The sequence below is a fragment of the Lutra lutra genome, chromosome 4 (assembly GCF_902655055.1).
Source record: "Lutra lutra chromosome 4, mLutLut1.2, whole genome shotgun sequence".
Taxonomy (NCBI): domain Eukaryota; kingdom Metazoa; phylum Chordata; class Mammalia; order Carnivora; family Mustelidae; genus Lutra; species Lutra lutra.
The window spans coordinates 112,342,616-112,360,099 of NC_062281.1; the positions used below are offsets into that span (position 1 = coordinate 112,342,616).

The window sequence follows — 17,484 nt, forward strand, 5'->3', positions numbered from 1 at the left end:
TGTGTGATGTGGACAGAGCAGGTTTAACAGAGCTGAAACTTAGTTTTGGGATAATACAAGTGTGTAGGCTCCTGCCCCATACCTGGTGTCTATTGATTAATAAAAATATTAGAATAGATTAAAAACTCAGCTGAGAGATAGTAATCATGACCTTGTTGGTCATGGATTTTGGAAGAGGCCATTATTTTTTTCTCTAAGATTTACCTAAAGTTTTCTAAATAAGCTATAGTGTTTCTTTAAAAAAAATCATTTATTTGAGAGAGAGCATGAGAGAGAGAAATCATAAGCAGGAGGGAGGGGTAGAGAGAGAAGCAGACTCCCCGCCGAGCAGGGAGTTCCATGTGAGACTAGATCCCAGGACTCTGGAATTGTGACCTGAGCCTAAGGCAGAGGCTTAGCTCCTATGCTTAACCGACCAAGCCACCCAGGCACCCAAGCTATAGTGTTTCTTAAAAAAAAAAAAAAAGACTTAGGGGGCACCTGGGTGGCTCAGTTGGTTAAGAAACTGCCTTCGGCTCGGGTCATGATCCCGGACTTCCAGAATCGAATCCCGCATCGGGCTCCCAGCAACATGGGGAGTCTGCTTCTACTTCTGACCTTCTCCCTTCTCATGCTCTCTCTCTCTCACTGTCTCTCTCTCAAATAAATATATAAAAAAAAAAAGACTTAAAAAAAAAACAAACAGAATTAGTAATTTGACTTACCTTTATCTTGTGAACTAATAAGTTCACAATAATAAGAAGAAGAATGAAATAATAAGTAATAATATCTTGTGAACTAATAGCAAAGTGAACTAATGTTAGAACAAGGCTTCTAGTCAAATGTGTTTTATAAAAAAAAAAAAAAAATCAAGGGACGCCTGGGTGGCTCAGTCAGTTAAGCACAGGACTCTTGATCTCAGCTCAGGTTGTGATCTTGGGGTTGTGACTTTAAGCTTCATCTTGGGCTCCCTGTTGGGTAGGGAGCCTACTTAAAAAAATAAATCTATCTGTCATCTATCTATCTATCTATCTATCTATCATCTATCTACCTATCTATCGCTATTGATAAGGAATTTTCCAGGCTAAATTGCCTTGACAGGGTTTTGGTGAATTAAATGCTTTGCTCCACCTTCCTCCAAGTATCCTCCAGGCTGAATGAGTGGATATTTTTGAACCTGATATTCACCAAAAAGAGGGAAAATTCCAACTATTTTGTGGCTCACAATCACAGACAGAGCTGCCATCCCAGAACCCTGGATTTTAAAATCAGGTCTGTCAAGAGCTAGTTCGTGAGCTTGACAAAGTCCTTTAACTTCTTGGAGTTTTTGCCTGTCATTTTTCAGATTGAAACAGTAATAGTTATTAAGTTAGGAGGATTTAATAAAGTCATATAGATAAGTTTGAGTTTCCTCAATGCCAAAGCACTGTAGTAAGCACTAGAAATACAATGATAAGTAAAACACAGTCCCTCTCCACCTGGTGAGTATGGCCTCTTGCAATGGTTTCCAAATGGTTCCAAATGTTAGTGAGAATAATCATCAGGTATTTACTAAAAGATGGAATTGTTAAAATGTAGACCATATTACAGCTTTCTTGTGAAACAATCACAGGTTTATATGAAATTATTTATAGCCCTTTCACTCAAGCACATATGTATTTATTCTTTTTAAATATTTATTTATTTATTTTAGAGAAAGGAAGAGAGAGAACAAGTGGGGAAGGGTGGAGGAAGAAAGAAAATCTCAACCAGGCTCCCCGCTGAGCATGGAGCCCCATGTGGGTCTCAATCTCACAACCCCGAGATCATGACCTGAGATGAAATCAAGAGTGGGAGGCTTAACTGACTGAGCCCACCCAGGGGCCCTTCAAGCACATACATGCTTTAAAAATTGATCAAGGAAAGTTTAACTACTTTCAAGCAAAATTTCATCAGAACAGTATGTATTTTGGACACTGGCAAAAATTGAAAACTGGAAGATTCAAGTGATTCATCAATATACACTGACTAATATAAGCAAAGCAAAAAAAAAAAAAGATAGAAAAGAAAGAAAGGAAGGAAGGAAGGAAGGAAGGAAGGAAGGAAGGAAGGAAGAAGACTGGAGAGGAAGGATTAATTAGAGAGGCAGGAAATAAAATCACCCTTGAAAGATTTGTCTTACTTCACAACTGCTTTTGGATTGGAAAGTGCGTTGGAAGGACACACTTTAAGACCTTAGTAGAGACATCTCTTCTGCACTTTCTCCTCAGTACTTTTCTCTCTTGACCTGGAAGATGACCAATCAATGGTAAAAGGAAAGACTGAAAATCTATTCAGGAAGTGTATTATAAAATGGTCACCCATTGATCTCTCCATAGTTCACCTTTTCCAGAATGTCATATAATTGGAATCATGTAGTGAAGACTTTCAGACTGGCTTCTTTCACTTAGTAATATGCATTCAAGTTTATTCCATGTCTTTTCATGCTTGGTAGCTTTCTCTTTAATTGTAGGAATTCCATTTTTAGCACAAAGTTTTAATATTTTCACCCCCTATACTTTTCATTTCCTATGGTTACTCAAATACATCTGTATATATGCATATATATGGTAGCATAGAGAACAAAAGAAAGAAACAGTAGCAAGAATTTTTCTTTTTCTTGATCTTCCTCCCTGTTAAATCTATGTGAAAGGCATAACATCATATTTAGTTACCATGCTTAATAGTGTTTGGTGGTGACAAGAAGAGCGCCAGTGTGATACTAGAAGCATGTTTCAGTACAACAAGCTGAGAAGGAACTGGTGGGTGGAAACTCAGATAGGATCTGAATTAATAACCTGTCTTGTTTTCCCTAAAAATACAAGAAGGATGTGGCGCTTTATTTTTTATTTTTTTATTTTTTTTACAAATTTTATTTATTTATTTGACAGAGAGGGAGATCACAAGTAGGCAGAGAGGCAGGCAGAGAGAGAGGAGGAAGCAGGCTCCCTGTTGAGCAGAGAGCCCGATGTGGGCCTCGATCCCAGGACCCTGAGACCATGACCTGAGCTGAAGGCAGAGGCTTAACCCACTGAGCCACCCAGGCACCTGGATGTGACACTTTGAAGGTATGATAAAAATGACAGTGGGGATATACATTTGTAATCTCATAGCAAACTTTAAAATATATGTCTATATGTAAATAGCTTTTCAAGAAGGGTAGAAATGTTGCTCAAGGTCACAAAATTGGTGAGTGATTCAGCTAGGATTGCACTCAGTGCCCTGCATTCCAAAATCTATCTCTGGAAGATAGACATGTTGAATATGATTAATAAGTATTTACCAATTAAATTAAATAAATTAGTAAGTATTTACCAATTAAATAAATAAATAATTATTTGGGGATTATCAGTAACATTAGAGGTGTCTTTATTTGGATTAATTAAGGTCACTAGATAGCCCAAGAGCGCATGGAGAGTGCCACTGAGGTAGAGAAAATAGGTGTGGACTTCTCTCAGTTTGTCCTCTGCTCACGTTAGGTTCACTCTACATTCTCCATTTTATAGGTAGCATCCCTGAAGGTTGGGGTTCCTTCATCGGGAAACTTCTCTTTGCCAATGAAGGGTACTGGATACCCATGTGTAAAGTTTTCATTGTTTTTTGAACTTGAATTTTCATAAACAATTTGAGGTATTTTAGGAGGACATCTTATCTGACTTATGTTTTTAAGACGTTTACTCTGGCTGCCATGTGAAAAATGGACTATAGGGCAGCAAAAATGGAAGCCTCAATCCTAGAGAGGAGTATCAAGAGTCCATGGTGGTCTGGCCAAGACTAAAGACAATGAAGTTGAGGGAAAGAGATCATAGGATATATTTTGAGGCAGACGTGATAGGACTTAGTTCAGAAGTGAATGGTAAAGGAAAGGAAAGGATTACATATATAGTTTAGATTTTCTGCTTTTGCAACTGTAGTGGAGGTCAATAGTTTACTATTACTAAGATGGAAGAATACATTTGGGAGTAGAAATCAGGAAAAGTATTTTGAAAATGTTAAATCTGAGATAATTATAGATATATAAGCATAGATATCAATCTAGCAGGCAGTTGTGTATTTCTAGAGAGAGAAGACCGAAGATAAAGTCACACAGCATTGCCCAAGATTAAGAACCAATAATTGTGTACTGCCACACAGTATTTCCCATGTTTTGCCTTTATTTTTTTTTCAAGATTTATTTATTTTTTTTTTAATTTTTTTTTAAAGATTTTTTTTATTTATTTATTTGACAGAGAGAGAGATCACAAGTAGACAGAGAGGCAGGCAGAGAGAGAGGAGGAAGCAGGCTCCCTGCTGAGCAGAGAGCCCGATGCGGGGCTCGATCCCAGGACCCTGAGATCATGACCTGAGCCGAAGGCAGCGGCTTAACCCACTGAGCCACCCAGGCGCCCCTCAAGATTTATTTATTTATTTACTTGAAGGGAAGGTACAATGGCAGAGGGAGACGCACACACCCTGCTGAGCAGGGAATCCAGTGTGGGGCTTGATCCAGGACCTTGAGATCCTGACCTGAGCTCAAGGCAGACACTTAACTGACTGAGCCACCCAGGTGCCCCTGTTTTGCCTATATTTATTCATTTAATCTCCATACCAACCCTAAACTATTATCCATATTATATAGGCAAGAAAAGTGAGGAACACAGTTGTTGGAGCTAGAATTTGAATACTTGTCAGCCTGACCCCAAAGACATTACTCCACAATTATGAAAATAGTTGTGGTATCCTAAATGGTAGATTGGGTGGGAATAAGAGACCAGTGGATAGGCCAGATATAAAAAAATTGCTATAATCCCTGGACTCTAACATCTGATTTTGAATTAGAAAAATAAGTTTCAGTGTTGACTATAAAGAGGGTTTTCTTTCTTTTTTTAATAATAGAATAAATCTTTATTGGCACCTTCCTCTACCAAGATTACTGTGGAGGTGGGAACATTTGAACAAACAACTGTTCCAAAATCATATCTATTGTGAGGAGACTGTTTGTTCCAGGAAATCTGGCTTACACAATGTCAACATTTGAAAAAGATGCTTCAAATAAGAAAAAGGAGAAAAATATAAATAACACTTATTTGACTTCAGTGTCTTGGAGGGGGTTTCTGAGAACTGTAGGATTGGGGGGCATAATCAAATAGATGACCATTTCTTTCTCTTTGAAATGCTCTCATACTTTCCTTTATGTGATGAATTCTATAACTTACTCATTTTGATCATTTTTTCTCTTATAGTAGATGGAGCATACTGTACTCATCCAATTATTCTTATATTTGACTATCTATTGTGCTAGGAGCTGCTTATAAAAGCTTGTAATTTAATGTGTAATAAATATCCAATGCCTTGTTACTCAAATTGATCAATAATATAAACTGAGTAAGTGACTACATTGGTCATGCAGAACAAGGATTATAAATATAAATATTTCATTCATTCATTTCATTCATTCATTCATTTCAAAGTTTATTGAGTGTCCAACCTATGTGGTGGGTGATGTGTTAAACACGGGATTACACAATGAGCAGGAGGTATTTTTCCCTGCCCTCAACATCCTTCTTGGATCTACCACTTGTGTGGTTTTGAGTAAATCTCTTCTCATGTGTTCTTCTTTTCTCATATGTGAAATATAGGTAATTATAGTGATTATACCTAAAAGGATGAGTGATATCTCAAGTCCCTTCCAGCCCTAAAATTATAATAAAGGAAAAAATTGAAAATAAAGGAATATTGACATTTAGCCTTGAAGGACAAAGGGGATTTTAAAAAGGGAAACAAAGACTTTCCAGAGAGTTAAAAATAAACCACACATACACAAGCACCCACCCACCTCCTATCCCCCCACACAAATGAAGAAGCTGGACCTGTGGCAGCAAATAGCTTTCAGTGGAGAAGCAGTGAAATATAAGGCTCTACAGCCCTGTTGTAAAGGGTCTTGAAGCTATTATGACAGAAACTGGTCATGAACCTCCAGGAGCCATTCTCATCCTTTTTCATCCCATAAGAGAAAACAGATTTTTAGCTGGGCCCAAGGCCTCTCACCTAGAGACTTCATCCCCAGCCTCTCTTGTAGTAAGGTGATCCGGTTTGTGCCATTTGGGTAGATTACACCTGACATACAAAACCTCTGTGTCTTCTTCTTAAAAACAAAGCTGCAAATATCTTCTCCCATTCTGTCAGTTGTCTTTTGGTTTTGTTAACTGTTTCCTTTGCTGTGCAGCCGTCAAAAGAAATGAAATCTTGCCATTTGCGATGACTTGGATGGAACTAGAGGGTATCATGCTTAGTGAAGTAAGTCAGTCGGAGAAAGACAACTATCATATGATCTCTCTGATATGAGGAAGTGGAGATGCAACATGGGGGGTTAAGGGGGTAGGAGAAGAGTAAATGAAACAAGATGGGATTGGGAGGGAGACAAACCATAAGTGACTCTTAATCTCACAAAACAAACTGAGGGTTGCTGGGGGGAGGGGGGTTGGGAGAAGGAGGTTGGGGTTATGGACATTGGGGAGGGTATGTGCTAAGGTGAGTGCTGTGAAGTGTGTAAACCTGGCGATTCACAGACCTGTACCCCTGGGGATAAAAACATATGTTTATAAAAAATAAAAATAAAAAATAAATTAAAAAAAAAAAAGCTGCCTATCTTTGAATTCCTCCTTCCCACCCCATTCCTGCTGGGAAATTATGGCAACTGGAACAACCATGGTAGTTGTGTGGTAAGGATGGCAAAACCACTTCTCCATATGTGGGCAGCTCATATCTGTACTGTCTCATGAGGTGGAATCATACAGCATGGAAACTTTTGATAGTGGGTTTTTCATTCAGCATAACTCCCTGGAGATTTATTCAAGTGGTACACTATCAATAGTTCATTTATTTTTATTGCTGGGTAGTATTTCATGGTTTGTTTAACCATTCACTTATGGAAGAACATCTGAGTTGTTTCCAGTTTGGGGCTATTAGTCATGAAACTGAGGTGAATATGTAAAGTATTTTGGGTGTGGACATAGTTTTTATTTCTGTGGGAAAATGTCTCCAAATGTAGTTCCTGGGTCATATAACTATATGTCTAGTTTTGTTTTTTAAAGAAATTGACAAATTGTTTCCAGAGTGGTTATACCATTTTTCATTTGTACTAGCAATGGATAAATGATCCAATTCCTCAATATTCTTTTCAACATTTGATATTATTGACATTTTTTTTTATTTTAGTCATTCTTACATGTGTATAGTAATATCTCTTTGTGGTTTTAATTTCTATTTCCTAAATGGTTAATGATGTTGAACACTGATTCATGTGTAATGAATCTTTGGTAAAATGTCTCTTCATACCTTTGTTCATTTCTTATTTTACAGTTTTACTCTTTTAATCTTTGATATTTTCTATGCTATTGTTATTTTACTGTTCTTTGATATTTATTGCCCTTATTGGCATTTTATTGTTGAGTTCTGAGGATTTTTTTCCTGTATCTTAGATTTGACTTTAAAAACATGGCCAAAGGGAGAGGACACATTGGACTTCATTAAAATGTAAGACACTTGCTCTTTGAAAGACCTTGTTAAAAGGAGAGGATAGGCTACAGGTTGGAAGAAATATTTGCAAACCACATACCTAACCAAGGACTAGTAGCTGGTCCTTGTACTAGGTCCTGAAGATTTCTTCCTGTATTTTTTATCAGGAGTCTTATTCTTTCATAATTACATTTAAGTCTTTAACTCATTTTGAGTTAGTTTTTTAAAATTCTTCTTTTTAGGGGCACCTGGGTGGCTCAGTGGATTGGGCCTCTGCCTTCATCTTAGGTCATGATCTCGGGGTCCTGGGATCGAGCCCTTCATCAGGCTCTCTGCTCAGCCTGCAGCCTGCTTCCTCCTCTCTCTGCCTGCCTCTCTGCCTACTTGTGATCTCTCTGTCAAATAAACAAATAAAATAAAAAAAAAATACTTCATTTTATGCCTTTGGAAATACCTGTCATTATTTAATTTAGATGCAGAATGGGAAAGATTGATCTGGGAGTGGAGTAAATTAGATTTTCCTAGTACGCAAAGATTCTTTACCTTTTCTCAGAGGGACATCTCAGGTTTGAAAGGTATAAACCATAACATGGGGGGAAGAAAGAGTTTCTAGTATAGAATATCTAGCTTTCTTTCTAAAAGGCAGTACCTGGGTGCAGTGTGTCTTGAAGTGATTAAGGAAAAGGAGAGATTTTAAGGGAATACCATTCTCATACTTTTTTTAAAACCCATTTCCAATTTGTCAGTTGTACTATTTTGTGAAGCTAACATTAAACTTTAGATGGATTTCCCTCAAAGGCAATGACTGAGAATCTTAGTTTAGGGAAAGTAAAGGAGATAAAATGGGCATTTAACAAATTTGTTAAATAGAATTAGTGGTAGAATTATAGATTTGCTCAGTTTGCCCTCATTATTATTGACCACAGTGCACAATCACAAACAGGAGCTTTCATTAACTAACAACAGTATAGACAGTGAAATAAAAGTCATTTCTGTATCAGAGGATTCATCTAGATATTCTTTTGCATTTAGAAAATATGGTCACTGGGGATTTCCTATAATTGGATCTTACCTATAATATCATATACTATTACTGAAAACTCTATTTTCTTCAAACTAGAGCATTTGATCTTAGAGCATTTTAGAAGCTTTCTACAGATTAAAGACAGGAGACACATTCAATAAACAGAAGAAATGAAACATCCAGTCACAAGCAGACCTTTATCCATTTCCCAAGTTACATTTTCCCTTTAGATGAAACCACTTCAATTCCTTTTGATTTCCTTCAGTTATATTATGTTAATTAAATTACTTTCTGAGCCACACTTAAATTTTCACATTCCCTTTGAACTATAATAGCAATGACCCACAGATATTAAGTTAAGACTTAAAAGACAGAAATGATATTGTTCCCTAATGATGGCTATATCATCATATGATATATATGATCCAGAATACACTCACCTGGTATCTGATGAGAAAAGTACTAGGATCAGGGTTACTTGCAAACCAATCACCTATTCTGACACATTAAGTAATGAAATGGTTGATGTAGGCTCTTCGCTACTCCATTGTTTTGCTTATATCCACTGTATGATCAAAGATGACAGTACTCATTTGTTAGTCATGTTAGATCAGCAAGTTATTTTCTATTATCCTGACATTAGATTTTGCTCTCTGGATAAAATCGTTAATAATTATATATAGAACTTTAAAAAAGACTTTAGGATATCTTTTAGAAAGGATAATAGAGCCAAACATCCCTGTTTTAAAGTTGAAAAATCAAGACCCAGAGAATCTTATTATTGTATTTCGACCGTAATAAGGTACACATCGTTATACGTATGTTAACATCTCTAAAATCAATGTGGTTTTGTTTTGCTTTACCAATGTGTTTTCTATAGTGAATTGCATCATACTGTGTTTGTTGGTCAGGTGGCAATCATGATGCATGAACTTGATGGCATTACTGGATAACTGTAACTTCATGTTTCAGTAAGTAGACCAATTCAGGATCATTTGAGTAAAGCATAATTCCTGGTCAAGGTCTAAAAACTTGTGTTAGTACCTTCTAGTCAAACTTATCAGCAGTATCAGCAGTAAAACTCATATAACAGTTGCTAATGTCTTGGAAAACAACCCTGGCGTTAATAGTAGAGTATTATTTTAAAGAAAAGTTGGCACAAAGGGCAATAATCTTGGGGAAAAGAGGCCCAACAACTATTCAAAAATTGATTCAGAGCAATTAGCCCGGACATATTTTCATTTTTTTACTTTATAATGTTGACATGTGAGAAATCTATGTCTAAGTAAATTTAAAAGAGATCCTGTGATAAGAATAAAATCAAAATTCTAAATTATGCGGAAACATTATGGTGTAGTTTGACAAACTTTTCTTTGTGAGTGCAATACTCTTTCTTCTAAAACAATTATGAATATATTCAGCTCTGATTCGTTCTTGTTTCTTCAGCTGTTTTCCTATAAGCCAAATTATTATCCATTCATACTCTCTGAAGTAAAAAACCAAAATGTTCCAATTTTGGTGAAGAAATCTAATCTTTATTTCTATGATTTTAGCACAATATACTCACACAATAGCTTTAATCTGTACTTAACAAAATACATTATAGCACTTTACAAACTTTATCAGTTTGGAAAACATTGCATAACATTTTATTAAACACAATACTTTATATATATTATATATATTTTCATAATTTTATTTACTTTAAAAAGATAATTACTCTCTTTATTCAATACTTGGTTTTCTCAGTAAAGCACAGCCTAACAAAGGAAGAAGTGCTCTCATTAGCAAATCAGATAAATAGAACACTAAGAAGAGATACCACCTGTTAGTCTCATTTATTTTAAATTAAGGTACCAGTGGAATGTAAACAAATATTTTTTTGTAATTTTTTTTACAAAAGATGTATTATCAAATATACATGCAGAGGTCTGAGTTCTAGTGACTATCATTATATTTCCTTAACAATGTGGTACAATTGGTTCAGTCATTAAAAACTGTAGCCTTTGGCACTTTGAGTAGAAAAAGAATATATCAATATTTATGTAAAGAAAAAAAAACCCTCAATGACTAGAGAAGTACTTTAAAATCTTTTTTTAAGAAATAGGAAAGATTAGGAAACATCTTACTGCATCTGAAATGCTGCAGCTTTTTTTTTTCTTCAGAGTACTAAAACCAGTCCACCTTTCTCTCTATGAAATGGCAGAAGCCAGTAGGAGTGTGGTGACGGTGGTAGTGGCGAGAAGTGGGGAAGGCAACGTTTTACTCCCACTCCCCTCTCTGAGAAGGAAATTGCCAGAACGGATATAGGTGAATCATATTTTATTGCCAGAGTTTTCAATTCTGCTGGTTTCAGCTAAATCCCTAATGCTTTTAGGAAGTTGGTGACTCTAGAAAGCTTTGCCCTTTTCCTGTAGAAGTTGATAATGAAGTGATAGTCTTTATCTCAAACAACTCCTTCTGTCCTCATGGAAAACGAAACAGATGAGTTCAACCAGCTTTGTTGTTACCTTCTATCCCCTTGGCAATCATTGAATGTATATTAGAATTCTTAAGAAATGGTGTAAAAAAGCCTTGATAATAAATTCCAACAACCAAATATGTCTCCATACTTAAATTTTTAAGTTGGAAAACACCTCCAAATGTTTTGGTTTTATCTTCTTCTCATTGTATTGGTTTCCTTTGATTTAGGCTGAAGGCTTTATTCAGGATAGGTAGCAAAACTATTGTTTGCATATTAAGCACTAACACTGTGACTACTTAGAGATTTTGAAGAAATATATTCTTAATTTATACTGATATTTTCACTTATCAATTTGTATTTTTTTCAGATCTTCCTGCTGATGTCCAATGAACAAAAATATCTGAGGGAAGAAGGTAAAACCCAACAACTGTTGTTCTAATTTACTGGTTATTAGGATATAAAAAATAATAATCTGGAACAAAATGAAGTTTTTGGATTACTTGTAAAGATAGCAACCAAAGCCAGCTGGTTGGAGACATCCAAGTGTAGACTCACCCAACATTGCTGGCAATGTAATCCACAATGTCAAGTGTTGGTTCAGATTTCTTGTTCATAAATTCACAGCAATATATTTTGCTCAAGGAATGTCAACTGTTATTCTTGCTTTAAAAACAGAAAAACATATCCATAACATCAAAAAAAATTTCCAATTAATAAATAAAGGAGGAGCCATAAAATGCAAAATATGATCACAATTTCCAAAGATGCTAAAACAAAGTATTTTTAAAATTCTGCAAATTTACTTACTAAAAAACAGAATCAGGAGTAGTAGCTATACTTAAATAAAAAGTAAGCAGTCAAAATAAAAACAACCTATGTAGAAAAGTACTAGTTATTCCCTCTCACTGAAAATATTCCTACACAATTTTTGTTGCTGAACAAAGCATAATTTTGAAGAAATGCACAAAACCTTTTCGTTTTTTGACTGTGACAGAGCCACTACAGAGAAGCTGCGGGGTGTCCTATTCTAACACAAAGCAGCCAGCATCTTCTTAATACAGTAGCATTTCTTTGACAAGGAATTGCACACCACTATTTCACAGCTAAATAGAATTTGAGAGTTTACATCGTATATGTACTATAATAATCAGCACCACCCTTACTGAGCTCTAGGTGCAGATTCTGCAAAATGAATATATAATACTGCATGGCCTCTGCTGTAGGGAAACATGTGTTCTGGATTCCCACAGCTGATTATAAAGAAAGATCCCTAAAGTTGACACATTCAGGAAGTAAAATAGTATACACTGAAGGAAACCACTTTCTTCTGATACTGCCTTCTGCAAACCTTTTGAGTTTGAAGATAGGTCTTAAGATTCCTCACAATATCACATTAGTTAGGTTCCTGCATTGTGCTTTTCCCTCCCCATGATGTGAAATCTACAAGCTTGAGTGTAGTAGTTCTCAAGAGTCATTGAGTTCCGGGCTGATGGTAGATGACCCAGTTCGATGAGAAGTTTTCTCAATCTGCTGGAACAGAGCACAGGTAGAATCAAGACGTGGTCTTTTGAGGGTCGCTCAAGTGCCGAGTGCCATCACTCAATCTTTGTAAGCCCGTGTTGGGGAGGTTCCCTTGTAGAAGATATTTCTAGTGTTTTCAGGGCTGTTACTTCTTTCAGGGATTAAGATAATGTTGCCCTTTCTCCGCAGGGTAGAGTCGCGGGAGGAGGAAATGGACAGTGTCTCTGACCCAATTTCGCTGCCCTCTACTGGGGTGACCCGGATTGTGGTGATTCCATGGTGGTGATGCTCATTGTTATCTATGTTGCTTCTCTTGCGGTCTCCAGAACCAAAACTGTCTTTCAGGGACTCACAGCTTTCTGAGTCCCTGTTGAGATCGTTGAGCTCATAAGTTTGGCGAAGGCTGCCCTTTTCAGGGGCTTTCCATTTCCAGGAGCCACTACCTTCGCCTTCGGTGGATGGGATCTGTATGATGGGCCTGTTGTTCTCTGGGTGAGCCTCAACCCTTACGATCCCACTGGGTTCATGGTCTGTCAAGGTTTTGTAGCGGATGGAGCCCGTGCAGGAGACTGTGCTGCCTTCGGTGTTCTTGGGGCTGCTTTGGAGGACGCCCTGCTGCTTGGACATAGCGATTACTTGCATGATTCGGGGCTGGCTGTTGCTTCTATTACAGGCCACAGTCTTCTCGGCAGCTTTCAACCATTTGGCTCGAGCAGAGCTGCTTTTGGGAGAGGTGCTTATGTTTTCCTGGGTCTCCTCGGGGATGTGCACTAACTGTGAGGACCCAGGGCGGGACTGAATGGACACTCTTGGTCCCCCAGGCATGCTATTGTTACACCCAGGGACAGTGCCAGGCTGTACTTTGAGGTACTGATTGCTGGGAGCATGGTGGTCTCCATTCACTCCCACCCTGGAGGGCTCTGAGCTTGACCTCATTTCTATGGATCTGGGTGGTGACTGTCCAGGCTCAGTCTCTATAACTTGCAAGGACAACTTCCGACTTTCATTCTTATTCTTCCACTGGGTGAGAAGCTGCTTTGATCGAGCAGAATCCATAGAGGCATGAATGGAGGCATTTCTTCTGACAGGGTCTTCTACGGATGGGGTGTTGGCTCTAGGCAGGGTATTGCTAAAGGTAACCATGTTCTCCTTCCCCATGGGGCTCCGTGGAGTGATGATTTCCACATCAGCATTTGCTCTTTTGAGATTTGTCAATGAGCTAGCATCTCTGTGGTTTCGGTTGAGGATACCTTCTGTGTGAGCAATTCCATCACTGCTGCTACCATTTTTAGCGGATAAAACTCGGCTGGGGTCCTGGTTGATGTCTGTCAGAGATCTGAGGGCATCTCTGTGCTGAAACATACTCTCATCGCTAGGCAGAAAATTCCCCACAGCATACAGGCCCTAGTGTTGAAGAGAAACAATGAACATCATGCACTAGAAGACATGGTTACTAAGAATTTGTCTCAGAGGACCCACTGAAGCATATAAAGAAGGTATTTGCTATCTATCCATCATTGACTAATACAAATAACAAAAAACCCAAACTACAATTACTCAGGAAATCTTTTGTAAGTTATATCATAAATCACAGAACTAACTGTTCAGAACTAAGGGGACTGTTATTTTATATTAGTTGGATTTTCTCTCCTTTCTCCATCCCCCTGGATGTTTTTGTGAATCTTATCCTCTGTATGTTTTGAGAAAAAGAGACAGACAATGAGAGAAATAAGGACGTTCTTCTGCTTTTCAAAGCAATTCATTTTTCTGGATTTAGGAACCTCTTGTTGAGTGACACCTTGAATAGCTTAACTGATTTATTTTACCTTTCATTTTCAATCACACCTCCTAATGGAAAGTGGGGGAGGTGTGAAAAATATAAAACAAGGAATCATTCATAAAGCATGCTGTTAGGTTTTGCTGTGAGGTCAGAGACAAATACTGTTACAACTCAGATCGAGCATAGCTCTGGGTGGTCAGCATTACACAGAGTATTCTCAAAAGAAAAGGCAGACATTAGCACTAGTTGGGAGCATCCATGTTCTTTCCTTTAAGTTTGGAAGTAATAGTTGATCAATTCAATGCTAGTATACTAAATCTGAACTAAATTTTATGTAATCGTATCTTCATCCTCAACCTACCAGTTTTCTGTTATTTTGGGTTTGGGGGATAAAAATTTGGATGAGGCAAAGTTTAGGTTCAGAATTTTTACAATTTTTACACATGGAAGACCAAATTCCTATTAGATTTTCAGCTTCTGAGACGCTTTAGTTTAGAGGTAAGAGAAAGCAGCAGATACCTATTTGGTAGCCACTTTTCAAATCAACCCACAAGAATCCCATGGATTTAACATTTTATAGAGTGCTTAATTTACAATAGCATTAGCTTACAGTGGATGAATTTTCAATTTCAGGGCACTAGGTGCAAACAGAAATGAAAAAAGTCCAGTTTCTGCCTCTCCAGAAGCTTTTCTTCTAAATAGTACCTATCTTTGCTCTCACTGCCAGAGTTCTCAGGATGAGCAGTCCCTACCTAATGCTCCATTAATAATTGTATTTAAAGGAGTAAGTTTGGGGAAACTGTCCACCAGATTGTAAGAACCTCTGCCGTATTGTTCGACATGCAGTGTTGGCACCGTGGTCAGTAAACATTTATTATATGCAATAGCCAGTTACTATTCTCACCTAATAAGTGAAGAAACTGGTTGCTGAGAGATAATGTAATTTGACCAAATATAAAATACTTGAGATTCAAGCCCAAATCCTTCCGACTACGGAGCCCAGGCTAATTGTTGGACACCGTGAAATCACACTCACACAAGGGCAATGGATGAACTTGAAGGACACAGCTCTCAGTCTTCCTTGATTACTCTGTAAGCATTGCCAATCAACGCTCCCATGGGAAACCCAAGCTTATGCCCAGTTCCTGATCTGCTAACTTTACTTTGAGCACTTTCTCCTCCGCCAAAGAAAGCACGTGCATAAGCATGAGATTTAAAGTGACAATCCTGACCATGCTAGTTTATAAAAGTGAAAAATAAATCATCACTTGCTTCGGTGCTTTTACGAGTTTTTGTCATCATTGTCTTGTAACACCTTCCATGAACCAGGGCATCAGTATCCCATGATTGAACTGCTGTGATAGGTGATTTTCATTTCTCTGTGAGTTTCTTTCAGTTTCCTTGGTGACTGCCTGTTTCTCTGCATGCTGCTGGCATGTGGATATTTCATTCTTATGACCTGGCAATTTCAGGTAACTCCTGACTCCTCTGTAACTATAATGGTACTTCCATCAATAATATCCATGACTTCCAAATCTATTTCTTCACTCCTGATTGTCCTTTTGAGCTCCAGAAGCAACTCTTCAACTGCCTATCGATCCTTAACTTGAGCTCATCGAACCCTTCTCCACCAACCTACTTTCTCCATCGTGTTCCTGGTCTGCTAACAAAGTCACCATCTATTCCGTCTTCCAAGCTGGAAACTCAGTTGTTATCTCTCATTCCTCCTATTCCCTCACCTTCCACTTACACCTGCTCTTTTAGATGTCCGTCTTTGCGCATGGGCAGTTTCTTTGCTTAAGTGTCCTTCCTCCTTTCCTTACCCTAAGAAAAAATTTCTTATTTCTTAAAAACTATATCACTTCTGTGAAAGCTTCCTTAACTTCCTTCTTCAGTGTGCTATTCACAAAGCATTTTGTTCACACCTTAATATACCATTTAATATCCTGCAACTATCTATATTCTTATTACTCTTTATACTGAAAACTCCTTAAGGCTGGATCTTATTTCTCACAGTACTGATGCTCAGTATAGTACCTGGCACAGATCAGATACTGAATGAGGGAATGAATGAATTCATGAATGAATGTATGAAATGGACAATCTCAGTTTCTTTCTGCTGAGAATATTTCCTCTGAAGGAAGATTGAGCTTGAAAATAGAGTACTGCTAAAGAATCCAGGTGCTACATTTGTGATGTTGGGCACGTTCTACAAACTTCCACCAAACCTTCACTGTCATGAACCTTACTTTTACAAATATTCACTTTCCTCATCTGTAAAAGTATAGTAGGAAAAATAGTCCCTGACTCTTTCTGGTGTGTGCACGTGTGTGTGTGTGTGTGTGTGTGTGTGTGTGTGTGTGTGTATAAAATGCAATAATCCTAAAGTTGCAGTGGATGGTCCATGGTAAGGGTGTAAAATACTATTTTACTAAAAGTGGGATATATGTGTGGCTTAGGATGGAGAAGCACTCAGATTTTCTCATGAACATAAACTACATTGCAAGTAAATTATTACAGTGCAAAAGTGTTCGATGCATGTTTTCCATTTAAACTGTGGTTTATCAAATGAGAATAGTAAATCATTACCAAGTAGAGAGCAATTCCTCCTCCTATTAAAAAGCCACAATAGACATCAACTGGGTGGTTCTTATACTGAGTTATTCGGGTGAGCCCACAGATGATCCCACAGATGATAAAGGTGAAGACCAAGAGAGGTTTGAGAAGCTTAGAGGAATCCGTTAATGTGGAATTGAAGTACATCTGAAAAATTAAAGCAATCTGGTAAGTATATTAGAAAGGTCATTTTACAATTAAATTATAATCGAATAAAAAGTTAGACTCAAAGTCTAACTCATACATTTGACATCAATTTTACTGCTCCTTTCCCCCTGCTATGGCTATGTTCTATTCCTGAAAAAGAAGAAATACATAGCAAAATTCATCAAATAAAAAGCAGATCTCATTTAATTATATGAAAGTTTGAAAGAGAAGTTGAAGCAGTATAATTAGCAAGATAACTGTTTAGTTTCCATGTTACTTGTCACATAATTCCAGTCCACTTTTCTCACATAGGACCTGAGGGACTATTGTATTAATCAGACACTAGGTGGATTCACTGTATATGATTTATCAACTTTACGCTGGCTTTGAACTCACTATTCCATAAATACTGAAAGTAAAGCATGTGTGTATGTGTGT

The 17,484-nt window shown here is 37.4% G+C and overlaps 1 protein-coding gene across 1 annotated transcript in view; it reads right to left on the bottom strand.

The window, feature by feature from the left end:
• Positions 1-10,039: 10,039 nt before the first annotated feature.
• PLPPR4 (phospholipid phosphatase related 4) overlaps positions 10,040-17,484 on the bottom strand; it is a 42,998-nt gene continuing 35,553 nt past the window's right edge. Inside the window, exons 6-7 of the mRNA XM_047728259.1 lie at positions 16,873-17,046; positions 10,040-13,907 (exon numbers count right to left, since the gene is read on the bottom strand). Of these exons, the coding sequence (XP_047584215.1) occupies positions 12,582-13,907; positions 16,873-17,046 (1,500 nt within the window). The 3' untranslated portion in view covers positions 10,040-12,581. The remainder of the gene's footprint in view (positions 13,908-16,872; positions 17,047-17,484) is intronic.